Source organism: Bos javanicus, chromosome 15 (genome assembly GCF_032452875.1).
Source record: "Bos javanicus breed banteng chromosome 15, ARS-OSU_banteng_1.0, whole genome shotgun sequence".
Classification (NCBI taxonomy): Eukaryota; Metazoa; Chordata; class Mammalia; order Artiodactyla; family Bovidae; genus Bos; species Bos javanicus.
In genome coordinates, this window is record NC_083882.1 from 15432213 (window position 1) to 15459262 (window position 27050).

General features: G+C 38.4%; 2 protein-coding genes and 1 long non-coding RNA gene across 4 annotated transcripts in view; 1 reads left to right on the forward strand and 2 right to left on the reverse strand.

Annotated features, from left to right (window-relative positions):
• The window catches only part of LOC133261671 (lysine-specific demethylase 4D-like), a 38081-nt gene that overhangs the window by 10060 nt on the left and 971 nt on the right, over positions 1-27050 (reverse strand). The window lies entirely within an intron of this gene.
• LOC133261670 (lysine-specific demethylase 4D-like) overlaps positions 1-27050 on the reverse strand; it is a 29096-nt gene that overhangs the window by 1077 nt on the left and 969 nt on the right. The window contains exon 2 of the mRNA XM_061440174.1: positions 34-1892. Within this exon, the coding sequence (XP_061296158.1) occupies positions 54-1556 (1503 nt within the window). The 5' untranslated portion in view covers positions 1557-1892 and the 3' untranslated portion in view covers positions 34-53. The remainder of the gene's footprint in view (positions 1-33; positions 1893-27050) is intronic.
• LOC133261674 (uncharacterized) lies at positions 12349-22199 on the forward strand. 2 transcript variants are annotated; one of them, XR_009741074.1, is made up of 4 exons: positions 12351-13886; positions 13969-14144; positions 17643-17806; positions 20575-22199. It is a non-coding gene; the product is annotated as an uncharacterized LOC133261674 (long non-coding RNA). The 2 variants fall into 2 exon arrangements; XR_009741075.1 differs by lacking the exon at positions 20575-22199 and having other exon boundaries at positions 12349-13886; positions 17643-18440.

Here is a 27050-nt window from a genome sequence, read left to right on the forward strand (position 1 = left end):
AGGCTGGGTTATGGGACAGGGCCACAGTCATACCTGCAGGCCTTAGCAGGAGGCTAGAGTCCAGGGCTCGTTGGGGCAGGATTGTCCATCCGTCCCTCTGCAGACAGGGGTTGAGCCTTGGGGTCCTGAGCCTTGCGGTCTAAGGCAAGGCCCCTCTTAGCTCCGATGGGGGCAGTCAGCTCTTGAGTGCCTTTTTCCTGAGGGCGACGACGAGAACCACATCTGCCAACTGGGTGGAGGCACGACGCCACCGACGGACCTGGCAACAGCGGAGGGGTCTGGCTGGGCTTCCGTGAGCTGCTGCCGGCGACAGCGTCAAACTGGGAAGCCGAGTAGGAACCCCGGGCAGGCAAGGGTCGCAGGGACACGGCCCGCACAGGGGCTCTGGGGTCAGTGCCCTCGCTTGAGGACACGGGCTGACGCAGGCGGGCGGTGCGGCGAGGCGGGAAGTACTTGGGGCCCAGCGTCTGCACCTCCTTCCAGGCTCTCAGCTCCTGGCCGCCCGGCGCCGCGGGCTCGGCGTGGTTCACCAGCGCCCGGTCCTGCCCGCGCTTCCACAGCTCATAGCGCTCGGGCTGCAGGATGCGCACGAAGGCGTCCATGGAGAAGGCCACCTGCGCCTCGCCGCAGCTGCACTGCGAGGCCACTTTGCCATAATCGATCCAGCGCGGGGTGGCGAAATTGATGGCCTCGGCGCAGTTGAAGCCGTGGTTGAAGCCCGAGTGGTAGCCGTAGGGGAAGGTCACCATGAACTCGCCCGCCTCCTGCGTGACCCGACCGAAGGGGATGCCGTTGTCCCGGAGCACCGTGGGCGAGATGAGCGCCGCCTTGTGGCGCAGGAAGGCCTCGCAGCCCCTCGAGCTGCCCGGGAAGAGCGCGCCGGCCAGGCGTTCCAGGCGCCGGCCGTGCTCCGGCGGCACCGCGTACCAGGTCTTGGGCTCCCCGAAGTGCAGGAAGTTGATGCTATAAAGGTCCATGTCCTCCGTGTGCCAGGCGAAGGCGGTCTTCCACATGCCGAAGTACAGGTAGGGGGTGTTGACGCCCTCGATGACCACCCCGCACTCCTGCTCCAGCAGGTCCTGGATGGTCCCCAGGCGTCCCAGGTTCCACTGCTTCGTGTTTTCATCAAATAGAGAGCCACTGATGTCCGCGCCGTATATTGGGGACTCAAAGAGGCGGGTTTTCCAATATTTTCTCTCCAATTCCTCAAAATCGGAGTAGAATGGAGTCTGGTATTTTTCAGTATTTGCTAAGTGGCGGTACTCTGCCACGGTCATGGCTTTCTTCTTTTTGTGGTATTGAGTAAACACACCTGCCCGCCCAGAGACCACCTGCTGGAGCGGAGCGGTTATTAAGATGTCATTGATATCGTCGTAGGTCTGTCTGGCTTTCCATCCCTTGGGTGGAACTATCTTAGCCAAGCCTGCTCGGTGGGCCCCTTGCGATTCTATGTAAGCAATGTATTTATCAAAATCAGTAAACTCTTCTTTGGTTGGATGAAATATCATTATGCTACAACTTGGGTTCTGAGCACAACTGGGCTTCATAGCTTCCATCAATAAGAAACAAACTGCCAAGTTTTTCTGTATATTCTGGATATGTGAGGATGCTGGAAAATGTTACTTTTTCAAAAACGGTTTGAAGATCTGTGAGTCAGAAGGAATGCCCAGTGGACTTTAATACAACGAGCTGATGGTACTGCTCAGGCCTGCTGCTTCTCCAGGGGAATCCAGTCTGGACAGAAGCTTTGATCAGGACTAATGGCTGAGCCTGCAAGTCTATGATGTTCCTCAGTTGACCTTTGGCTCTGTCCTCTTGAGGTATATTGAATTACCCAGTCTTGGACAGATATCTCAAATGTAGTGTCTTCAGGGTGGTATTGAAAACAAAACCTAAAATATATATATATATATATAATACAGAAAGGTTGAAAACTAATGTTTGGAAAATGTTAATAGAGAACTACAAATAAACTGTATCATGGAATATAATTGCATGCTCAAATAAAGGCTAAAATTTCACAAAACTGGCAATACAAGAAATGGTATTGATGTGGAACAATGGAAATTCTTATATTCTAGTAAGGAGAATGTAAATCATTACACTCACTTTGAAAAACAATTTGGACAGTACTATATTACTGAGTTTACCCTTTTGCTATGATTCAACTGTTACCACGTGCCTAGAATATGTGTATGCCTATGCACTGAAAGTCAAGTCCAAGAATGTTCAAAACAACATTATTTCTAGTAACTAAACACTGGAAAAGGTCAGTTTTCATTCCAATCCCAAAGAAAGGCAATGCCAAAGAATGCTCAAACTACTACACAATTGCACTCATCTCACACGCTAGTAAAGTAATGCTCAAAATTCTCCAAGCCAGGCTTCAGCAATATGTGAACCATGAACTTCTAGATGTTCAAGCTGGTTTTAGAAACGGCAGAGGAACCAGAAACCAAATTGCCAACATCAGCTGGATCATCGAAAAAGCAAGAGAGTTCCAGAAAAACATCTATTTCTGCTTTATTGACTATGCCAAAGCCTTTGACTGTGTGGATCACAGTAAACTGTGGAAAATTCTGAAAGAGATGGGGATACCAGACCACCTGACCTGCCTCTTGAGAAACCTATATGCAGGTCAGGAAGCAACAGTTAGAACTGGACATGGAACAACAGACTGGTTCTAAATAGGAAAAGGAGTACATCAAGGCTGTATATTGTCACCCTGCTTATTTAACTTATATGCAGAGTACATCATGAGAAATGCTGGGCTGGAAGAAGCACAAGCTGGAATCAAGATTGCCAGGAGAAATATCAATAAGCTCAGATATGCAGATGACACCACCCTTATGGCAGAAAGTGAAGAGGAACTAAAAAGCCTCTTGATGAAAGTAAAAGTGGAGAGTGCAAAAGTTGGCTTAAAACTCAACATTCAGAAAACGAAGATCATGGCATCTGGTCCCATCACTTCATGGGAAATAGATGGGGAAACAGTGGAAACAGTGTCAGACTTTATTTTGGGGGGCTCCAAAATCACTGCAGATGGTGACTGCAGCCATGAAATTAAAATACGCTTACTCCTTGGAAGGAGAGTTATGACCAACCTAGACAGCATATTCAAAAGCAGAGACATTACTTTGCCAACAAAGGTCCATCTAGTCAAGGCTATGGTTTTTCCAGTGGTCATGTATGGATGTGAGAGTTGGACTGAAGAAAGCTGAGCGCTGAAGAATTGATGCTTTTGAGCTGTGGTGCTTGAGAAGACTCTTGAGAGTCCCTTGGACTGCAAGGAGGTCCAACCAGTCCATTCTAAAGGAGATCAGTCCTGGGTGTTCATTGGAAGGACTGATGCTAAAGCTGAAACTCCAGTACTTTGGCCACCTCATGGGAAGAGTTGACTCATTGGAAAAGACTCTGATGCTGGGAGGGATTGGGGGCAGGAGGAGAAGGGGATGACAGAGGATGAGATGGCTGGACAGCATCACCAACTCGATGGACATGAGTTTGAGTGAACTCCAGGAGTTGGTGATGGACAGGGAGGCCTGGTGTGCTGCAATTCATGGGGTCACAAAAAATCGGACACGACTGAGCGACTGAACTGAACTGAACTGAAACACTGGAAACATCCCAAATGTCAATCAACAGTAGAATGGATAAACACGTGGTAGTATATCCATACAGTGTGATACAATACAGCAATGAAGATAAGACAAGAATTACTTGAAAATATAGGGATAATTCTATAAACATAAAACTAATTATCTAGGCTTAAAAGAATATCTATTCTATGCTTCCATTTATACGAAGATAAAAAGGAGGCAAAGTAATCTATGTTAGAAGTCATAATAGTGGCTACCTTTGTGAAAGAGAGAGGTTATGAGTGGAGTTATAAGGAAGTTTCTAGAGTAATATAAATATTCTGTTTGGAACATAGGTAAACACAGCCATCAGAATGGTTCATTGTCATAATTTTCACAGATTTCTGTGAACTAAATTTTCAAAAATTTACTTAAGTTAGTTAAATACATATATTTAAAAATAGAGTTTAGGGTGAAAAGCATTAAAGGAGTCAGAGATATATTATTATAACAAAAGGAAAAGGAAGAGTGATTGAAAGTAAATAAACTAAACATTCAATTTAAGAAGCTAAAAAAGAGAAAAAACTAAAAAAGTATATTTAAAAATTTTAAAAAAGGGAAAGAAGAATGAAAAAATAAAGAATAAAGATGACATTAATCAGCGATAACACATACAAAACAGAAAACTGATGACCAAAAATATTCTTTGAAGAAATTAATAAGAGCAAAAAACCATGGGAATAACTGAGCACGAGAAAAGGAAGAAGGGGACTTCCCTGGTGGTACAATGGATAAGAATCCACCTGTAAATGCAGGGGACACAGGTTCAATCCCTGGTCTGGGAAGACTGCACATGCCTCAGAACGACTAAGCCCATGCCCCACAGCTAGTGAGCCTGCCCACTTCAACAAGCGAAGCCCACGTGCCTAGAGCTGGCTCTCCACGACAGGAGCAGCCACTGCAAGGAGAAGCCGGCGCGCCGCAGCTGGAGTGGAGCCCCAGCTCTCCGAGCCTAGAGAAAGCCTGCACGCAGCAACGAAGACCCAGAGCCACCAAAAAGAAAATAAATAATTTTTTTAAAAAGTAAGAAGGGAAAAATAAGTTACTAGGAATGAAATAGGGGCCAAAGCTAGTAACAGCAAAGAATTTTTTAAATCTCAAAAGAGAATATTAGGAGCAACATGACAGCAAAACTTTCCAAAGATAAGAGAGAAAAATAATTTTCTAGGGAGGAAACATATCCAAAATGGATCCAAGGAAAACAAGAAAGCTTCAATATCCCAGTATAAAGATCTGGTTCAAAGTATGACCCTTCAAAGTCCAGGAGACACATCATTTTATATGTGAATCTAGAAAATTTTCAAGAAACAGTTAACTCTTATTATTCAAGTTGTTTCAGAGTATAGAAAAAGGTGGAAAGCTATTCAGATGAGACTATTCTTATCTCTGAGAGCAAAATTAAATAAAGGACAATAGAAAATAAAGCTATGGGCTATCTTTGTTTAAGCACTGATAAAAGCATAAAATGGAATATTATTCAATGAAATGCTGTAGCAATACAGTAAAATAATAATACATCATGACTAAATAGAATGCAAGAATGATTCAGCATTGGAAAATCTAACGGTATAATTCAGAATATTAACAAAGGGAATTAAACATATCATCATATTGTAGGTATCCAAAAAAAGGCATTTGATGAAATGCAACATCCATTCATGATTTTAAAATTCTTACTTGCAAAGCATCAAGGGAAACTTCTTTTGTAAGATAAAGAATTTTAATGTAAAAAAATAGCAAGGACCATTCTTCACAGTGAAACAAAAGTAACAGTCTCATTAAATTTAGAAGAAAATAAAAAGAATCAGCAAACTATTCATTAACTCAATTTCAAGTGCTCTCTCTGTTTCCTAATTCTCTTCAGTTCAGTTCAGTCGCTCAGTGGTATCCAACTGTTTGTGACCCCATGGACTGCAGCACACCAGGCCTCCCTGTCCATTGCCAACTCCTGGAGTTTACCCAAACTCATCTCCATTGAGTTGGTGATGCCATCCAACTATCTCATCTTCTGTTGTCCCCTTCTCCTCCTGCCCTCAATATCTCCCAGCATCAGGGTCTTTTCAAATGAATCAGTTCTTCACATAAGGTGGCCAAAGTCTTGGACTTTCAGCTTCAACATCAGTCCTTCCAATGAACACTCAGGACTGATCTCCTTTAGGATGGACTGGTTGGATCTCCTTGTAGTCTAAGGGACTATCAAGAGTCTTCTCCAACGCCACAGTTCAAAAGCATCAATTTTTCGGTGCTCAGCTTTCATTATAGTCCAACTCTCACATCCATACATGACTACTGGAAAAACCATAGCCTTGACTAGATGGACCTTTGTTGGCAAAGTAATGTCTCTGCTTTTTAATATGCCTAATCCTCTTATACTCCCCTAATTTCCACCCTCTAAATATTCTATGTCACCTTCCCTGTCCTCAAACTTCAGGCATACCTACTCCACTCCACTTAGAATCCTTGGAATGTCCTAAAAGTCCCTACATGATCTGGCCCATCATCACCTCCTGACCTTACCCCTTTCTCCCAGGAGATCAGCCCTGGGATTTCTTTGGAAGGAATGATGCTAAAGCTGCAACTCCAGTACTTTGGCCACCTCATGCGAAGAGTTGACTCATTGGAAAAGACTCTGATGCTGGGAGGGATTGGGGGCAAGAGGAGAAGGGGACGACAGAGGATGAGATGGCTGGATGGCATCACTGACTTGATGGATGTGAGTCTGAGTGAACTATGGGAGTTGGTGATGGACAGGGAGGCCTGGCGTGCTGCGATTCATGGGGTCACAAAGAGTCAGACACGACTGAGCGACTGAACTGAAATGAACTGAACTGAACTGATGTAAGCATTAGTCTTCAGATATTGAGTATCCAAAGGAAACACTCTGATTTTGTAAGTGTAACTCTGTGCTCAAATCAAAACTCAGAATTTGCAGGTACAATGACAGTGATCCTTCCGTGCTCCAGACATATGCTTTCTCTATGGGTCTCAGATGGCTGCTTTTACTGTGAGACTGCCTCCATGTTTCTTTGAGTTGGAGTCATAAGTACTAGGTGAATATAGACCTTTTCATTTCAGATACTCTTCCATTTTACCCTTATTCATGGTATTCCCAAGTAACACAGAAATTCTTCATCTAAGGAAACTTGTCAATTCTGACAATTGAAGAAGAATATTTTTATCAGAATAATTAGACTTAATGGATTTCTGGAAATTAGGAAGTCTTTAAAAAATAATTTCTCCAAGATTTCCAGGGGAGGGGCGGGGGGCGGGGCGGGGGGTGTGTGTGTTTTAAACCGAGAAGGTGAGAAATGAAATTTAAAAATCCCTCTCACTGTGGCCACTGTCTAGATTGCTCACAATAATTTAAGGACAGCAGGAAAGCCTTCTTGTCTTTCATGTTGCATGCATATTTTCAAAGTTATTATTCCAGATGGGGACTGTTGACAAAATGCCTCAGGCATTAGCCACTGTTTCTGCTGACAGTCAATATCTAAATGATGTATTTAATAAATTTCTTCTCAAGTTATAATGTCTGCTAACCATTTATTGAAAATAATTATAACCATAATATTTGACAGCTCAGTAAATTCTATTTGATGGAGATAAGTGACTCAACTTTCCTCCTATTGTTGTACAGTAATTTTTTTACTTTTCCATAATTATTACTCATTTATAAATATCCTATATTTAAGTACTTAGATCAATATATAAAGTAAAATATCAGTTAAACAATATTCCTTGGATTAGATATTTAGAAATGGAATTACCACATTGCAAAGTTTAAATATTTTAAGATCCTTAACTCATATTGCCAAAATTTTCCAGAAAGATATCACTTTACATCCTTACTATTAACTTTGTTCTGAAAAAAATCTTTTAATAATTTGTAAGTGAAAAAGAGTAGCTCAAGTTGTAAATTATACTTCTTGGATTACTACTAAGATTGATTTTTTTTTTCTTCAATGAATGTTAGCCATTTGGATTTTATCATATGCACTGGTTCATATCCTTTGCCCATTTTTCTCTAATATGCTTCTAGTGTTTTGTCTCATCTACTTATGTGAACATTTTACATATTATGTGAACATTTCACATATTTTACATAGTATATGAATATTTTACAAACTGCTCATATGAATATTTTACAAACTGCTCATATGAATATTTTACATATTAAACCTCTTGTTGAATCTAGTTATAGTTTTTTCCCAGTTTGCCATTTCTTAAATTTATATTGTTTTAAATGATTTTTGACATTCATTTCAGTCTTATTAAAAAGTTGAGTCTGTTTTTCCTATGTAATGCCTTTCATGGCTTTTAAGTTTAAAAAGTTATTTCCCCATTCAGAGGCAGATAAATATTGCCTTATGAGTTTTTTCCCTTTTGTATGTTAGTTCAGTTCAGTTCAGTCACTCGGTCACGTCCAACGCTTTGCAATCCCATGGACTGCAGCATGCCAGGCCTCCCTGTCCAACATCAACTCCTGGTACTTGCTCAAACTCAGGTCCATTGAGTCGGTGATGCCATCCAACTATCTCATCCTCTGTCGACCCCTACTCTCACCTTCAATCTTTCCCAGCATCAGGTCTTTTCCAATGAGTCAGTTCTTCACATCAGGTGGCCAAACTATTGGAGTTTCAGCTTCAGCATTAGTCCTTCCAATGAATTTTCAGGACTGATTTCCTTTAGGATAGACTGGTTGGATTTCCTTGCAATCCAAGGGACTCTCAAGAGTCTTCTCCAACACCTCAGTTCAAAAGCATCAATTCTTCAGTGCTCAGCTTTCTTTATAGTCCAACTGTCAGATCCATACCTGACTACAGGAAAAACCATAGCTTTGACTAGATGGACCTTTGTTGGCAAAGTAATGTCTCTGCTTTTTAATATACTGTCTAGGTTGGTCATAACTTTTCCAAAAAGCAAACGTCTTTGAATTTCATGGCTGCAGTCACCATCTGCAGTGATTTTGGAGCTCCCCAAAAATAAAGTCTGACACTGTTTCCACTGTTTCCCCATCTATTTCCCATGAAGTGATGGGACCAGATGCCATGATCTTCGTTTTCTGAATGTTGAGCTCTAAACCAACTTTTTCACTCTCCTCTTTCACTTTCATCAAGAGGCTTTTTAGTTCCTCTTCACTTTCTGCCATAAGGGTGGTGTCATCATGTTATTGCTATTTCTCCCGGCAATCTTGATTCTAGCTTGTGCTTCCTCCAGCCCAGCGTTTCTCATGATGTACTCTGCATATAAGTTAAATAAGCAGGGTGACAATATACTCCTTTTCCTATTTGGAACCAGTCTGTTGTTCCATGTCCAGTTCTAACTTTTGCTTTCTGACCTGCATACAGGTTTCTCAAGAGGCAGGTCAGGTGGTATGGTATTCCTATCTCAAAGAATTTTCTAGAGTTTATTGTGATCCACACAGTCAAAGGCTTTGGCATAGTCAATAAAGCTGAAGTAGATGTTTTTCTGGGACTCTCTTGCTTTTTTGATAATCCAGCAGATGTTGGCAATTTGATCTTTGGTTGCTCTGCCTTTTCTAAAACCAGCTTGAAACATCTGGAAGTTCATGATTCACGTACTGTTGAAGCCTCGCTTGGAGAATTTTGAGCATTTCTTTACTATTGTGTGAGATGAGTGCAATAGTTTGAACATTCTTTGGCATTGCCTTTCTTTGGGCTTGGAATTAAAACTGACCTTTTCCAGTCCTGTGGCCACTGCTGAGTTTTTCAGATTTGCTGGCATATTGAGTGCAGCACTTTCACAGCATCATCTTTTAGGATTTGAAATAGCTCAACTTGAATGCCATCACCTCCACTAGCTTTGTTCGTAGTGATGCTTTCTAAGGCCCACTTGACTTCACATTCCAGGATTGTTCTAGGCTGGTGATCACACCATCATGATTATCTGGGTCATGAAGATCTTTTTTGTATAGTTCTTCTGTGTATTCTTGCCACCTCTTCTTAATATCTTCTGCTTCGGTTCCATACCATTTCTGTTCTTTATTGTGTTCATCTTTGCAAGAAATGTTCCCTTAGTATCTCTAATTTTCTTGAAGAGATCTCTAGACTTTCTCATTCTGTTGTTTTCCTCTATTTCTTTGCACTGATCACTGAGGAAGGCTTTCTCATCTCTTCTTGCTATTCTTTGGAACTCTGCATTCAAATGGGTATATCTTTCCTTTTCTCCTTTGCCTTTCACTTCTCTTCTATTTACAGCTATTTGCAAGGCCCCTTCAGACAACCATTTTGCCTTTTTGCACTTCTTTTCCTTGGGGGTAGTCTTGATCCCTGTCTCCTGTAAAATGTCACGAACCCCTATCCATAGTTCTTCAGGCACTCTATCAGATCTCATCCCTTAAATCTATTTCCCACTTCCACTGTATAATCATAAGGGATTTGATTTAGGTCATATTTGCATGGTCTAATGGTTTTCCCTACTTTCTTCAGTTTAAGTCTGAATTTGGCAATAAATAGTCCAGTCTGTGCCACAGTCAGCTCCCAGTCTTGTTTTTGCTGATTGTATAGAACTTCTCCATCTTTGGCTGCAAAGAATATAATTAGTCTGATTTTGGTATTGACCATCTGGTAATGTCCATGTATAGAGTCTTCTCTTGTGTTGTTGGAAGAGGGTGTTTGCTATGACCAGTATGTTCTCTTGGCACATCTCCATTAGTCTTTGCCCTGCTTCATTCTGTACTCCAAGGCCAAATTTGCCTGTTGCTCCAGGTATCTCTTGAGTTCCTACTTTTGCATTCCAGTCCCCTATAATGAAAAGGACATCTTTTTTGGGTGTTAGTTCTAGAAGGTCTTGTAGGTCTTCATAGAATGATTCAACTTCAGCTTCTTCAGCATAACTGGTCAGGGCATAGACTTGGATTACTGTGATATTGATTGGTTTGCCTTGGAAACCAACAGAGATCATTCTGTCATTTTTGAGATTGCATCTAAATACTGCATTTAGGACTCTTTCGTTGACTATGAGGGCTACTCCATTTCTGATTTTAACTATGCCTTTAATACTAACGGCTTTTGTTTCTTTCTTTTTAACTTTTTATCGTTTTGTGAGTATGACATGAGGAGTAAGGGAGTGCAAATATGATTCCTTGTCTTAGTTCACTGTATTTTCCTTTTTCCCTCTTAGTTTACAGAAGCTTTTATTTGTTCCAGTGTTCTAAAATCTTTTCCATCTCAAAATTCAGGTTCTTTAGTTTTAGAAAAACTTTTTAGTTGCCTCTTTGACAATTTCCTGTAGTTATTCCCTCTGTACATTAACACCTGTATTTGGATACCAGACCTCATGGATTCAACCTCTAATTCTTATGTCTTTTCTTCTTTCAATTTTCTCTTTATCACTATATTCTGAAATTTTTTCTCATCTTTATCTTCCAAACCTACTTCTACTGTCTTTTTCATATCTTTTATCAATTTTTTAATTTTCAACAGTTCGTCTCTGCTCCCTTAGCTCTTTTCTGTGTATATAGCTTCCTTACCCCCACTGTCCCCATGATCCTGTTCTTGTTTCATGGGTACACTTATTTAATCTCTCAGTTCAGTTCAGTCTCTCAATCATGAACAACTCTTTGTGACCCCATGGACCACAGCATGCCAGGCTTCCCTGTACTTCACCATCTCTTGGAGTTTGCCCAGACTCATATCCATTGTGTCGGTGATGCCATCCAACCATTTCATCCTCTGTCATCCCCTTCTCCTCCTGCCCTCAATCTTTCCCAGCATCAGGGTCATTTCAAATGAGTCAGTTATTTGCATCAGTTGGCCAAAATATTGGAGTTTCAGCTTCAGTACTAGTCTTTCCAATGAATATTCAGGATTGATTTTCTTTAGGATTGACTGGTTTGATCTCCTTGCTTTCCAAGGGACTCTCGAGATTCTTCTCTAATACCACAGTTCAAAAGTATCAATTCTTCAGCACTCAGCTTTCTTTATGGTCCAGCTCTCATATTCATACAAGACTATTGGAAAAAACCATAGCTTTGACTTGACAGACCTTTGCTGGCAAAGCAATGTCTCTACTTTTTAATATGCTGTCTAGGTTTATCATAGCTTTTCTTCCAAGGAACAAGCATCTTTTAATTTCATGACTGCATTCACCATCTGCTGTGATTTTTGAGCCCAAGAAAATTAAATCTGTCACTGTTTCCATTTTTACCCCAACTATTTGCCATGAAGTGATGGGACCAGATGCCATGATCTTCATTTTTTGAATGTTGAGTTTAAGCCAGCTTTTTCACTCTACTCTTTCACTTTCATCAAGAGGATCTTTATTTCCTCCTCTCTTTCTGCCATAATGGTGGTATCATCTGCATATCTGAAGTGATTGATATTTCTCCTGGTAATCTTGATTCTGGCTTGTGCTTCATCCAGCCTGGCATTTCGCATCATGTACTCTGCATATAAGCTTAATAAGCAGGGTGACAATAACAGTCTTGACATACTGCTTTCCCAATTTTGAACCAGTCTGTTGTTCCATCTCCCATTCTGTTGCTTCTTGACCTGCATACAGGTTTCTCAGGAGGCAGGTAAGGTGGTTTGATATTCCCATTGTGATCCATACCATCAAAGGCTTTATAGCATAGTGAATGAAGCAGAAGTACATGTTTTTCTGTAATTCTGTTGTTTTTTCTATGATCCAGTGGATGTTGGCAATTTGATCTCTGCTTCCTCTCCCTTTCTAAATCCAGCTTGAACATCTGGAAGTTTTCAGTTCATGTACTGTTGAAGCCTGACTTGGAGAATTTTGAGCATTACTTCGTCTCTCAGAAAATACTAAAATGTCATTGGCTTTTGGAGGTACTTTCCCCTCCTGCATAGTCTGGTTCTTTGAAACTTCTTTTTCTGTTTGTTTTGGCTTCTTTCAGGTTCAAGGCTTTCCTCAAATGTCTAGTGATCCTTAGTAATAGGCTCAAATATAAGGGTATGTATGGCACAGGGAACTTATTAGAAGCTCTGGGTGTGTGGATGGTTTTGGTGACTTATACTTCCCCTTATGGTGATCTGGCTGGGCTGTTTCCTGACTGAAGCTCTGATGCTGGTATCTCTACAACTGGTGATACTCAACAGTAAAGAATCTTCTAATCTTCCTCCTGAGGGGACAGGCCTGGTTTCCCCACCACACAGAAAATGGGTCCTGAATTTTCTAATATTCAACTGCAGAGGTTCAGTCAATCAACCTGTTTCCCCTTTGACAGCCATACTCCCAGTGCTTCCCCCAAATCCCCAGTCCAGAGAACATCCTTTTCAGCCACTCTAGACAATGAAGCTTAGTGTTCTGTCAGGGTGAGATGGCAGTTTACTCTGCTGCCCAGAGTGGGAGGGGCGGAATGTTAATTGCAAAATCTTAACTGCTTCTGAGACAGACTTCCAACAGATCCTCCTTAGCCCCGTTTTAACTGTCACATCCAGAGGTACCTGGTGCCTTTGAGGTTCTTAGAGGCAACTGAGCTGCTTCTGGACTTTCACTGCCAATTTAGGATTCAGCTTTCCAGGGTTTGACAAATCAGTTTCTACCTGTCCTTCTGTTTTCAAATTTTGCTTCTGTATTATCTCCTTTACCATTTTCTTTGTATATTATTTATATATGTATACAAACATATATACAATTTTAGTTTCTAGTTTCGGCTGTGCCAGGCCTTCCGTGCTGCATGGGCTCGTTCACTGTGGAAAGCAGGGCTTGCTTCCTGGTTGCGGTGTGCAGGCTTCTCATTGCAGCGGCTTCTCTTGTTGTGGGTTCTCGGGTAAGCAGGTATCAGTAATTGTGGCGTAAGGCCTTATAGTTGCTCCGAGGCCATACGGGATCTTCCCAGACCAGGGATAAACCCATGTCTCCTGCATCGGCAGGCAGATTCCTTACCACTGAGCCACCAGGTAAGCCCTGTTTATTACTTCTTAAAACAAAGATCATGTTATTGTCACTCCAGTGGAGTTTTGGAGGGAACAAAGTAAATGTTTTTAAAGCACCATCTTTATCTCGTTTTCCCAACTGTCTCTCCCAATAGTTCCTAAAACTAACTCCCAGCTTCAAATATACGCACTTTGGCTCTCGCCTTTCTTCTCTCAATGCAATGCTTAAGTCACTCAGTCGTGTCTTACTCTTTGCCAACCTATGGACTGTGGCCCATCAGACTCCTCTGTCCATGGGATTCTCCAGGCAAGAATACTGGAGGGGGTTGCCATTCCTTCCTTCAGCGGATCTTCCCAACCCAGGGATCAAACGCAAGTCTCCCACATTGTAAGTGGATTCTGTCTGAGCCACCAGGGGAGCCCCACTTTCTTCTCTCACTGTTATCTAAATTATGATCTCTGCCTTCCAGACAAGTCTCCTCCTTGAAGGATCCTTCTGAGTGTGTGCTCATAACTTCAACTGCCAGGCTCCTCTGTCCATGGGATTCTCCAAACAAGAATACTGGAGTGGGTTGCCTTGTCCTTCTCCAGGGGATCTTCCTAACCCAGGGATTGAACCGGTGTCTTTTGTCTCCTGCATTGGCAGGTGGGTTCTTTAACCACTAGTGCCACCTGGGATGCCCCAAACCTGCAAACCCTAGGTGTTGGTAAAGGCTGTCCTCTACACTCCATGAGCACTGTTTGCCTGCACCATTTATTTGGTGCTTAAACTGTTGTCGTGGGAACTCTCCAGACTGTTTTACTTGAAGCTAGCTTGTACCTTCAATGGGCACGTAAGTAATAAATCCCTTCTATGAGATGTGCTTGCTTCTTTCTCTGAGATACCTGCATGTTTCTGCTCCACAAGCTTCAACATTCTGTTCTTGAGAAGTTGTGTGGAAAAGAAAAGATGAAAAGGTACCTTTTACTGGACCCTTTTAATCTCAAATGCCAATATTTGATGTGGGCTCCCTAGTAAGGAACATCCAGGAGTGTGGACATAAAGGAGAATGACACATGATGGGAAGTCAGGCATGAACAGCGTGGCTCAAATACTGATCCAGTCAAACAGCAGAAATTAAATCATGACAAAGACAATGACTTGGCCTTTAAATCAGCAACTTAAATGTCTTGTAATGATTTCATTGTGACATGTGATAAATTGAGCATGGGAATACTAACCTCAGAAACTTCTCTCTTTACTTTGCTCTTACATGGATGCTGTGGCAATCACAGCAGTATCTGGCAGTCAGGCAGAAGTCTTCTTGAACTCGTATCTTCATGACACAGCCACTCAAATTTTAATTCTAACACAGGCCTCTTTGAATTGTCAATACATTTTTAATATATTTCTTGAGTAGTATATAATCCTAATTCTTGCAATTCTCCCAGAGATTCCATAAAAACACTGAAAAACAAACTAAACCCAAAACAGAACCAACCTCTTTTGCCTAAAGGTAAATTCTCTAGGCAATAAAGAACCCTGACAAATGCACTTCCTATCCCTCATTCCCACTCCTCAAAGGCTTACTCTTACATATTTTAGCTGCTTCTGGTATTTTGTATATCCAGTATCTCTAGACTTTGCAATTTTAGATACTGTAGACATAAACTATAAAAAACATGGATCTAGTTCTCTTTTGCTCCATCCCACCACATACAGACTTCCCCTACTCCATCCTCCCATATATAATTGGTTATAACTATTAACCAATATTTTGGTTAAGTCTAGTCTGAAGTTTTGCCACACAATCTTAGATACAGCCGAATCATGTAGTGTACCATGATTGCACTGCCTTTCATGTACGAAACGTTATCCTATAGTTAATTAATGCTTTATTTCATTTGCCTAGTTTTATACATATTAAATCATCCCCAAATTAATTCCCAGTAGTGTAAATCTCTTCTAAATACATAAAACACTTCAGGTACCAAATCTAATTTCTCTTTTCAGAAATATTCTTCCTGGAGCCCTCCATATGCTTACTTGAATCTGGACTGGTTAGTCTTTAGGCTGTTACACAGACTATATCCTGGGGTTTCTAGTCACTGAAATTCTGGGTGTTCTTTTTCTCTATTATGTTAGATCCTCTAATCTAGCCAGCCCCCCCCCCCCCCCGCCCCAACACACATCTCAATCTTCTTTCCTGGTTTATTTTCTTGGGTTGGTGGAGTATCCATCAGGAGTGTCCTTGGAAGCATCATTAGACATTATGAAGTAGCTCACAGAATCTCCAGGAGGACCAGAGAATAGGGTTTGGTGACTGTGTACCCAGGAACAACACCCAAATTATCCAACCATCTATATATTCTATACCTTCTCTGGTCAAAGACCCTGAGCAAGGGACATCACCGGCTAAAACCTATGCCACTGCTGCCTCTGAAAGCTCAGTCTTCACCATCCTCCTCCAGGGACACATCTTGTGCAAAACTGACTTCCACACATTTCTTCAAATTGAGCGCTTCCACGGAAATGTCTGATTGGAAGAGCTAAGGTCATGTGCTTATGTCTTTGCTATAACAGATACTGGATATGTGACTTACCACTTGGCAAGGCGGGGGTTATAATGTACGAATTTCCTCAGATACAAAACAGAATTCTAACGTTACTGGCCACAAATATAACAACTGTCTACCAGAATCTGCATGTCTGAAAATGTCTGTGCTCTACCTTTTTCTTTCAAGATTCTGGAGACAATGTTCCATTGAATTGCAGCTTCTAGAAATCCAAAACCGATCTACTTTCTGATGCTTTTTGTGTAACCTATCTTCCTTGAACACTTTGATGATTATTTCTTTGCTCCTTGTTTTCTGAGATTTCATCAAAATATGGTTCTTTTTTTTGCCAGTTATTGTGTTAGATCTTCTGATGTAAATTCTTCATTGCTGAGAATTTTCTTATTCCATCTTTATTTCTTTCCACTATATTTTCAGTTTTATCTTTCTGGAAATATAATTTGTTGGATATGAGACCTCCTGGGATGATCCTCTAATTTTCTTATTTTTCTCTTGTTTTCCATCTTTGTTTTTTTATTTTCCAAGCCTTCTAGCAATTATTTTTAATTTTCAGAAATTCTTTTGGTTCTCTGAATTCCTTTTATATATCCAACATTTTTAATGGCTGCAGATTTTTCTGTCTCTTTTGAAATATTAATAGGGTCTTTTTTTTTTAAGTTTCATTTATTCTCTACATTATGTCAGCTTCCCTCTGAATTCACCCTTCCAGGATGCTTTCCTTGGTTTCTATTTTTTCAGGTTAAATGCTTTCCTCATAAATCTAATTACCCTTGGCTTATATTTAAATAAGAGTTAGGCACTAGAGAGTTGGGTTTGCTATATATGACTGGTAAGATTTGCTGAGAATGTTCTAAGTAATTTCCTCTGGGAATGGGGGCAACTGACAGTGTCTGAAGGTGAGAGTATAATCAAAAGACTGTAAATTAATGCATCTATCTCATTTGAAATTGGGGCCTAGGAATTTATGGTGTCTTGATTTTTTGCTTCTGAGAAACAGTAAAAATAGATAAAATAGAATATATAGCAAAACCCTGCATTCCAACCAGCCAGAATTGACATCTTAATATTTTACCATATTTGCTTCAAGTGGTTTTTTTAAACAGCTTTATTGTGATGTAATTTACATAACAAATATTTCACCCATTTTAAGTGTACAATTGAATGATTTTGGGGGGATATTTACAGAGCTGTGCAGCCATCATCACAATGTACTTTTAGAACATTCCCACCATTCCGCATATAAACCTCATGCCCATTTGCAGTCACAGCCTATTTCCACTCTCAGCTCCAGGCAACCACTAATCGACGTTCTGTCTTTGTAGATTAACCTATTCTGGACATTTCACATAAATGGAACATGTGATATTTTGTCTGGCTTGTTTCATTCAGCATGTTTTTGAGGTTCATTCATGTTGTAGGCATGTTTCTTCTTTTTATGGTTGAATATTCCATTGTTATGAATATACCATATTTTGTTTATCCATCCATCAGTTGATAACATTTGGGTTGTACTCTTTTGGCTCTTATGAATAATGCAATTATGAACATTCATATTGAGTAGACATGTTTTTATTTTTTCTTTGTATAGATACCTAGAAGTGGAATTGCTGGGTCATACAGTAACAAAGCTAGTGGAGGTGGTGGAATTCCAGATGAGCTCTTTCAAATCCTAAAACATGATGCTGTCAAAGTGCTGCACTCAATATGTCAGCAAATTTGGAAAACTCAGCAGTGGCCACAGGACTGGAAAAGGTCAGTTCTCATTCCAACTCCAAAGAATGTTCAAACTACCATAAAATTGCACTCATTGCACACGCTAGCAAAGTAATGCTCAAAATTCTCCAAGCTAGGCTTCAAAAGTACGTGAACTGAGAACTTCCAATTCAAGCTGAATTTGGATGTTCAAGCTGGGTTTAGAAAAAGCAGAGGATCCAGAGATCAAATTGCCAACATCCACTGAATCATAGAAAAAGTAAGAGAATTCCAGAAAAACATCTACTTTTGCTTCATTGATTATACTAAAGCCTTTGATGGTGTGAATCACAACAAACTGTGGAAAATTCTTCAAGAGATGGGAATACCAGATCACTTTACCTGTCTCCTGAGAAACCTGTATGCAGGTCAAGAAGCAGCAGTTAGAACCGGACATGGAACAACGGACTGGTTACAAATTGGGAAAAGAGTATGTCAACACTGTATATTGTCACCCAGCTTATTGAACTTATACGCAGAGTCCATCACACAAAATTCCAGGCTGGATGGAGCACAAGCTGGAATCAAGATTGCCAGAAGAAATATCAATAATCTTAGATATGCAGACAATACCACCCTCATGGCGGAAAGTGAAGAGGAACTAAAGAGCCTCTTGATGAAAGTGAAAGAGAGTAAAAAAGCTGGCTTAAAACTCACACTGAAAAAATGAAGATCATGGCATCTGGTCCCATCACTTCATGGCAAACAGATGGGGAAACAATAGAAACAGTGACAGACTTAATTTTCTTGGGCTCCAAAATCACAGCAGATAGTGAATACAGCCATGAAATTAAAAGACATTTGCCCCTTGGATGGAAAGCTATGACAAAACACAGACAGCATATTAAAATGCAGAGACATTACTTTGCCAACAAAGGTCTGTATAGTCAAAGCTATTGTTTTTCCAGTAGTCATATATGGATGTGAGAGTTGCACCATAAAGCTGAGCACCGAAGAATTGATGCTTTTGAACTGTGGTATTGGAGAAGACTCTTTTTTTTTTTTTTAATTTTATTTTTAAACTTTACAATATTGTATTAGTTCTGCCAAATATCGAAATGAATCCGCCACAGGTATACCCGCGTTCCCCATCCTCAACCCTCCACCCTCCTCCCTCCCCTCCCCTCCCTCTTGAGTTCCCTTGGACAGCAAGGAGATCAAACCAGTCAATCCTAAAGGACATCAATCCTGAATATTCATTGGAAGGACTGATGCTGAATCTCCAATACTTTGGCCACCTGATGCAAAGAGCCAACTCATTGGAAAAGACTCTAATGCTGGGAAAGATTGAAGGCAGGAAGAGAAGGGGATGACAGAAGATGAGATGGTTGGATGGCATCACCAACTCAATGAACATGAGTTTGAGCAAGCTCTGGGGGATGATGAAGGACAGGGAAGCCTGGTGTGCTGCAGTCCATGGGGTCACAAAGAGTGAGACACGACTGAGCAACTGAACAATACTAACCCTATGTTTAACATTTTGAGAAACTGCTATACCATTTTCCCAAAGTGCCTGCAACATTTTCAGTTTCCATCAACCATATGTGACAGTTCCAATTCTTCAGAATCCTCACCAACATCTCTAATTGTCCTCTTTTTTTTATAGTACTTTAGTATGACATTGTATCTCATTTTGATTTGCATTTCCTTAACAATGTATGATGCTGAGCATTTGTCACTATGCTTATTGGCCACTCATATCTTTTTTGAAGAAATTTCTATTCAAATCCCTTGCTCATATTTGCATAATTAATTGAGTTGCAAGAGATCTTTATATGTCCTAATTATAAGTTCTTTTTTAAATATACGATTTGCAAATATTTTCTCCCAGTCTGGGGTTATCTTTTCACTTTCTTAACTGCATCTTTTGAAGTGCATAAGTTTTTAATTTTGATGAATCCAAGTCATCAGTTTTCTTTATCACTTGTGCCGCTGGTGGTTAAGCCAAGAAATTATTGCCTAGCTCAAGATCATGGAGATACATTTCTGTTTTAAGAGTTTTACAGTTTTAGCTTACATTTAGGTCTATGATTAACTTTGACTTAGTGTTTGTGTATGGTGTGAGGTGAAAAAAGTGAAAGTGAACTTGCTTAGTCGTTTCTGACTCTTTGCGACCCCATGGACTGCAGCCTACCAGGTTCCTCCATCCATGGGATTTTCCAGCCAAGAATACTGGAGAGGATCGCCATTTCCTTCTCCAAATATGGTGTGAGATAGGGATCCAGATTCAGACTTTTAAGGATATCCATTATTCCAGCAAAATGCATTGAAAAGATTATTCTTTCACTGTTGAAAATGTCTTGAAAGTTTTGTTGATTCTATTAAAGTTTACAGTTAGTCATTAAACTATATATAGCTGTCCCTATACCAATGCCTTGATAATTGAAACTTTGCAGTGAAGTTTTGAAATGGGGAAGTATGAGTTCTCCAAATTTTTTATTATTTTTCAAGACTGTTTTGGCTATTTTGGGTCTTTAGTATTTATATACCTTTTTCAGGATAAACTTTTTTTCCTGGGGAAAAAAGCCAGCAGGAATTTCAATAGGGAATGCACTGGACCCATAGAACAATTGGGGGAGTATTGACATCTTAACAACAGCATTTTCTGATCAATGAATATGGAATGTTTTTCCATTTATTTAGATCTTCTTTAACAATGTTTTATAGTTTCCAGTGTAAAAGTCTCATATCTTTTTCGTTGAATTTATTCTTAAACATTTTATTCTTTTTGATGATATTGTTAATGGAATGTTTTCTTAAATTTTCAGATCTTGCTGGTGTACAGAAATCAACTGATTTATGTATACTTATCTTGTGTATCCAGAGAAGGCAATGGCACCCCACTCCAGTACTCTTGCCTGGAAAATCCCATGGACGGAGCAGCCTGGTGGGCTGCAGTCCTTGGGGTCGCTAAGAGTCATGGACACAACTGAGCGACTTCACTTTCACTTTTCACCTTCATGCATTGGAGAAGGAAATGCAACCCACTCCAGTGTTCTTGCCTGGAGAATCCCAGCAATGGCGGAGCCTGGTGGGCTGCCGTCTATGGGGTCGCACAGAGTCGGACATGACTGGAGTGACTTAGCAGCAGCAGCAGCAGTACCAGAGCATCTTGTGTATTGTGCAATCTTGTTGAATTTATTTGTTGTAGTAGTTTAGTCATTCCCTAAGATTTTCTCTATATAAAATCAAGCTATCTGTCAATAGTTTTCTTTTCAACTTGGATACCTTTTTATTTATTTTTCTTACCTAACTGCCTTGACTAGAATCTCCAGTGTAAGGTTGAACAGACATCCTAAAGGGTCTTCTTCCTGGTTCAAGTATTTTTAAATAGAATAAATATTTCAGATGAAGGAAATCCCTTTCAGATTTAAATCCAAAATCCTAATCTCCTTCTCCTACCCAACCCCAAAACAACAGCTATCATGAATTTGGTGCATTTTCTATCTGTGGATGTCTTTTGTGTGTGTGTGTCCAGGTGGTTCAGTGGTAAAGAATCCACCTGCCAATGCAGGAGATGCAGTAATGATCCCTCGGTCAAGAAGATTCCCTGAAGTAGGAAATGGCTACCCACTTCAGTATTCCTGCTGGAATAATCCCACGGACAAGGGAGATTGTCCATGGACAATCCATGGACTGACAGGCTACAGTCCGTGGGATCACAAAGAGTTGGACGTGACTGAGCAACTGAGCACACATGCACATGTGTGTGTCTGCTGTGTATCCATATACAGTATTGTTTTGTGTGTTTGCTATTTTTATTTTGGATAAATGATTTTATACCAAATATACTAATTTTTGTAATTTTTAAATTCAACATTAACAGCTTCAAGATGCATTCATCTATGTACATATATAGTCTGCCATAAAAAATTTTTTAATGCATTTCTCTATTGATGAGTATTCAGATTACTGTTTATTATAAACAATGCTGCATTAAAAATCTTATTTGTGAGAATATATGTGAGAATTTATTGTTTAGATATTTTGGTCTTATTTATTAATGATATAGAAACTGTACTTTGTAGTTTATTAGACAATGTCAAGTTGCTTACCTGTGGATTATCCTAATTAACACAGTCACTAGCAGAGTAGGCGAGTTTATTTCTCTGTATCCCCAGATATATTTGATAATGTCAAATTTTTAGTTGTTGGTGATTGGATTGACAAAGTAATTTATCACCTTTATATTTTTGTTAATATTAATGTTGTGTGACTCATGCTTTTTCATTGATTTATTGGCTTTTTGTGGGTTTTGACAATTACATTATATCCTTTGCCCATTTTTTCAGTGTTTTCCTTTGTAAAAGTTCTTTAAATGTTTTAAATGTTTGAGATACTAATTCTATGTCTATTGTATGATTTGAAATATCTTATCCTAGGCACCACCTCCGTTTCAATCTGTTTATTGTTTATTTTTCAGGTGTTTTCAAAATTTAAATGTAGCCTAATTTATTCCTATTTTCCATTATGGTTTGTTCCCTTATATCTTGTTAAAGTATTCACTATTTTGGAGTAACAAAGATTTTATTTTAGTTTCTCTTTTTCATATTTATTTGTTTCAACCATTTAGAACATTTTTGTTGGAGGTAGGGATCTATATTGTCTCCCAAATTGCAGAATATGATTTTTTTGAGTACTATGGAAATTTTGCAAAATTGACTATAAAACTCTGGCCATAAAACAAGTTTTAACAAATGTCAAAGTAGGCAGAACATGTCCTCTAACCACAAAACAATAAAGTTAAAAATTAATATTAAAATGATAGCGAAAGCTCTATATTTTGTAAAATTAAAAATATATTTCTAAATAAAATTTGTAATCATAAAGAAATAAAATACTTTAAAGTAAATGAAATCCTAAAGAAATGAATATCCTACATTTCAAATCTAGGGGGATACTAGTGATCAGTATTAAAAGGAAGATGTATAGGCTTGGTGGCTCAGACGGTAAAGCGTCTGTCTACAATGCGGGAGACCAGGGTTCGATCCCTGGGTTGGGAAGATCCCCTGCAGAAGGAAATGGCAATCCATTCCAGGATTATTGCCTGGAAAATCCCATGGACAGAGGAGCCTGGTAGGCTACAGTCCATGGGGTCACAAAGAGTCGGACACGACTGAGCAACTTCACTATAAGAAAAGAAAAAAGACTGGAAAATTAAATGAACTCAGCATCCACTGCAGAAAGTCAGAAGTATAGCAAAGAAAGTAGAATAAAGGAAATAGTAAAAATAAGACCAGAAACTGATGAAAGAGAAAACCAATATAAAGAAGATGAACAAAACCAATGCTAGTTTTTTTGTGAAAAGTCTAATAAAAACAACAAACCCCTGGTGAAAACGGTAAAGACCAGAAACAGAAGGCACAAATAATCAATATTAGGAAAGACAAAGAAGTCATCGCTATAGATGCTGCAGACATAAAAAAGAAAATAAAGACAGTAAAAACAACTTTAAGACAACATATTTTAAAATTCAGATGAAAAAATTCCTAGAAAAATATAAATAGCAAAATTGACACAAAAAGCAACAGAATGGTGAGTATATCCATAACCAGCAAGGAAACTGAAGCAGTAATCAAAACTCTTTTCCCAAAGAAAACTCTATACTCTTAAATGGCTACACCAGCAACTTTTACCAAATATTCAAAGAAGTAATTCCAATCTTAGACAAATTTTCCTGAAGAACAGAAAAAGAAAGACTATTTCCCAACAAATCTTATGATACAAACTGTACGTACATGTCTCCAACAAGGACATTATGAGAAAGGAAAATAAAAGGCTAATCTCACTGATGAGCATAGATGCAAAAGTCCTAAATACAAACTGAGTAAACTGATCCCTACAGTATATTCATCATGACCAAGACGGGTTGATTCCAGGAATGAAAGGTTAGTTGATACTTAAATAAATAAATATAATAACACACACTAAGATTAAAAAATAATCTTATTAGATGCAAAGAAGTATTTGATAAAATCTGCCATTCATTTAGCAAACTATAAATTGTAGGTAAATTTCTAATTGAATAAAGTGCATCTACCCCAAACCTTCAGTAAACATCACACTTAGTAATTAAAAGTTCAAAGTTTTCTCTTTCAAAGCAGGAAAAAAGACAAGGATGCCTGTGACCTTTTATTCAGTATATCCTGGATGTCTTATGCAATGTAAGAAAGCAGGAAAAAAAGGGAAGGGAGGAGGAGGAGAACCAAAGCTGTTGTTATTCCTAGAAATGACTTATGTAAAAAATCCAAAAGATCTATGAATGAACTATCTTAGTTAATAAAAGAGCTTAGAACAGTCTCAACTTAAACAGCAATATATAAAAACAATTATCTTTATATATACCAGCAACTAACAATTAGACAACTAAAATTTAAGAAAGATGGCATTTACAATAGCATTAAAAATTAAACAGTATCTAAGGCTAAAGCTAACAAAAATTTGCAAGACTTCTATGAAGATAATATAAATTTTACTTAAGGGAACTTAAAGAAGACTTAAATAAATGGAAAAGACATAACCTGATAATAGATTTGAAGACTCAATTTTGTAAACATCGGGTTTTAAACTTATCTACAGATTCAACATTATCCCAGTCAAAATCCCAGAAGTATTTTCATAGAATAAGACAACTTAAATTTTAAAGTGCAAAAGGCAGAGAATAGCAAAGCACTCATAAAAGAAGGACAAGGTGAGAAGACTTGCTTTATCAGATTCTAAGACTCTTCTATTATACCATATACAAAAATGAACTCCTGGTAGAACTGTGAAAGGCCCAAGTATAAAATTTTCAGAAGATAATATCCGAGAATATCAATGTAATCTCAAAGTAGGGAAGAATTTTTTAACCAAGAAATACCATGCACTAAGCAAAAAGGAAAAAAAAATTAATAAATTGAAATTCCCTGGTATTAATTTTTATATGTTAAAATATACCAAAAAGCCAAATGCAATAAGCATAAATGTCTATACACATATTGTTTCTGTGTTTCAATGTTGTTAATTTGGAGTTAATTTCCTAGTGGATTTCTGTGATGCAGTAAGATGCCTATCTTTGTGTCCTTGTTAATGCTATACTACTTAAAGAATGCTTTTGATAATATTGCTACATAAAGCTCCTTGTGAAGAAGAATGAAAAAATTTATGTAAATTTTTACATAAATTTTACATAAATTTTTACATTGCTTATTTTACAATTTATGTAAAATAAGTGACAGAGAACTGTTGCCCAAAGTATTAAGAACTCACAGAAATCAATAAGAAAAAAACATTTCAACAGACTGAACAGACACCTCATAAAAGAAATCCAAATGAACAATAAACACATGAAAGGTAATTAGTACTCAAGGAAATGCACATTAAGACCCCATTAAGATATCACTATGCACTCACCAGATGAGCTAAAATTGAAAAGTTGGACAATATCAAGTGTACAGTATCAAGTGGGATTATGGGACAAGGAGAATTCTTATCTTGATGACGGGATTATATATATATGAAAAGTATACACATACAGCTCTGCACATTTCCAAGAATGTTCAAGGTGGCATTATTTATAATACACTGAAAACATAACCATTAAAATAAGTTATAGGATGCATTTTTATGCAGTGAAATTCTATATATCACAGCTACACATAATAGACATTAAGGAACAAAACACCAAAGAACATATATGATTCATTTATATAAAGTTAAAAAACTGGCAAGATTAAATACTATCATTTAAAGATAATACATAGGCATTTATTGAAATTTATTCAGGGACTTTATACTTGATTAAATTTTGTACATATTCATTGTTTATCAAAAAGAATGTGTATTCTCTTTTTTGGTTAAATGATTTTACATATAAATATAAATGCAACATATAAATATATATGCATATATAAATGCAATAAGCATATATTCTACACACAATCTTCTGTGTATCAATGTTAATTTGTTGTTAATATCTTAGATAAATATAAATGCAATATATAAATACATATGCATATATAAATGCAATAAGCATATATTCTACACACAATCTTCTGTGTATCAATGTTAATTTGTTAATATCTTAGATATCTGTGATGCAATATGATGTCCATGTAAGTGTCCTTGTTAATGCTACACTAAAGAATACTTTTTATAATTAATATTGCTACATAAAGTTCTTTATTGTTGTTGCTTAGAATTTGCCTAGCATATCTTTTTCTAGCCTTTATTTTCTATATTTTAGTTGTTTGACTGTTTCTTAATGTTTGTTTTTAATTGTTTAATTAATAACAGACTGGCTAGCTAGTGAAGCAGCAAAGTGCTCAGATTAAGTAAGAGGTGATTCAACTATAATATGGTCCAGTAATCTAGTCTGGATCCTCAGCAAATTTCATCTTGAGGTTACTGCTGGGAAAGCATCTCTCTGGTATCCAAAGCATCTGCATTTAAAAACAGGATTTTGTTGATAGAAAGTAAGCTTATTTTTCTATTCCTTTCACTTTTCAAAACAGGTTAGAGCAATAACTTTTTATAAAAATCAGTCATTTTCAGATTTTTTATATTACTTTATTTTTTAAATGTGATTTTTTACATTTTTGATATTATTACATTGATATTTTTATTTTTGAAATGTGATTTCTAACTTCTGACCACTAGGTTTTTTCCTTCATTTTCAAGCAAAAGTTTCACAGTTTGTGGGCTGGTAACTTTGTAAATGAGAGGGTTTACTAGAAGTGAGGAAGAGAAGGGAAGTTTGATTGAATTAGATCTGTGATCCAATTAGGGGTGGGCTGATTGAATTAAAATTCTGATAGTACTTATAGAGCCTGTTAATCACTTGATTTTTCATTTAGAGATTCTTTCCTAAAAACAACGTCTTTCTGGGTCTTGGTGTATCTTCACTTTAAATCTGGATTTCAGACTAGCAGAATAAAAATTACTTTTTTCTCCTTTAAAGTATAAGGACATATAAAGATTAAGATAATAACTTTTTGCAGCAAATGTGATTTTTTTTTCCTGTTAAAACTCGTTCACTCACTCTCTCATGGATTCACTCATTCATTCATTTGGAAAACATTTATGTGCACCTATTGGTGCCAGGCACTGTTTTAGGGAAGGCTGCAGGGATCTGGACCCAGAGCACAAGGGAGAGGATTAGGGTTCCCGAACAGTGAATTCCCTGGTGGCTCAGACAGTAAAAGCATCTGTCTACAGTGTGGGAGACCCTGGGTTGGGAAGATCCCCTGGAGAAGGAAATGGCAAT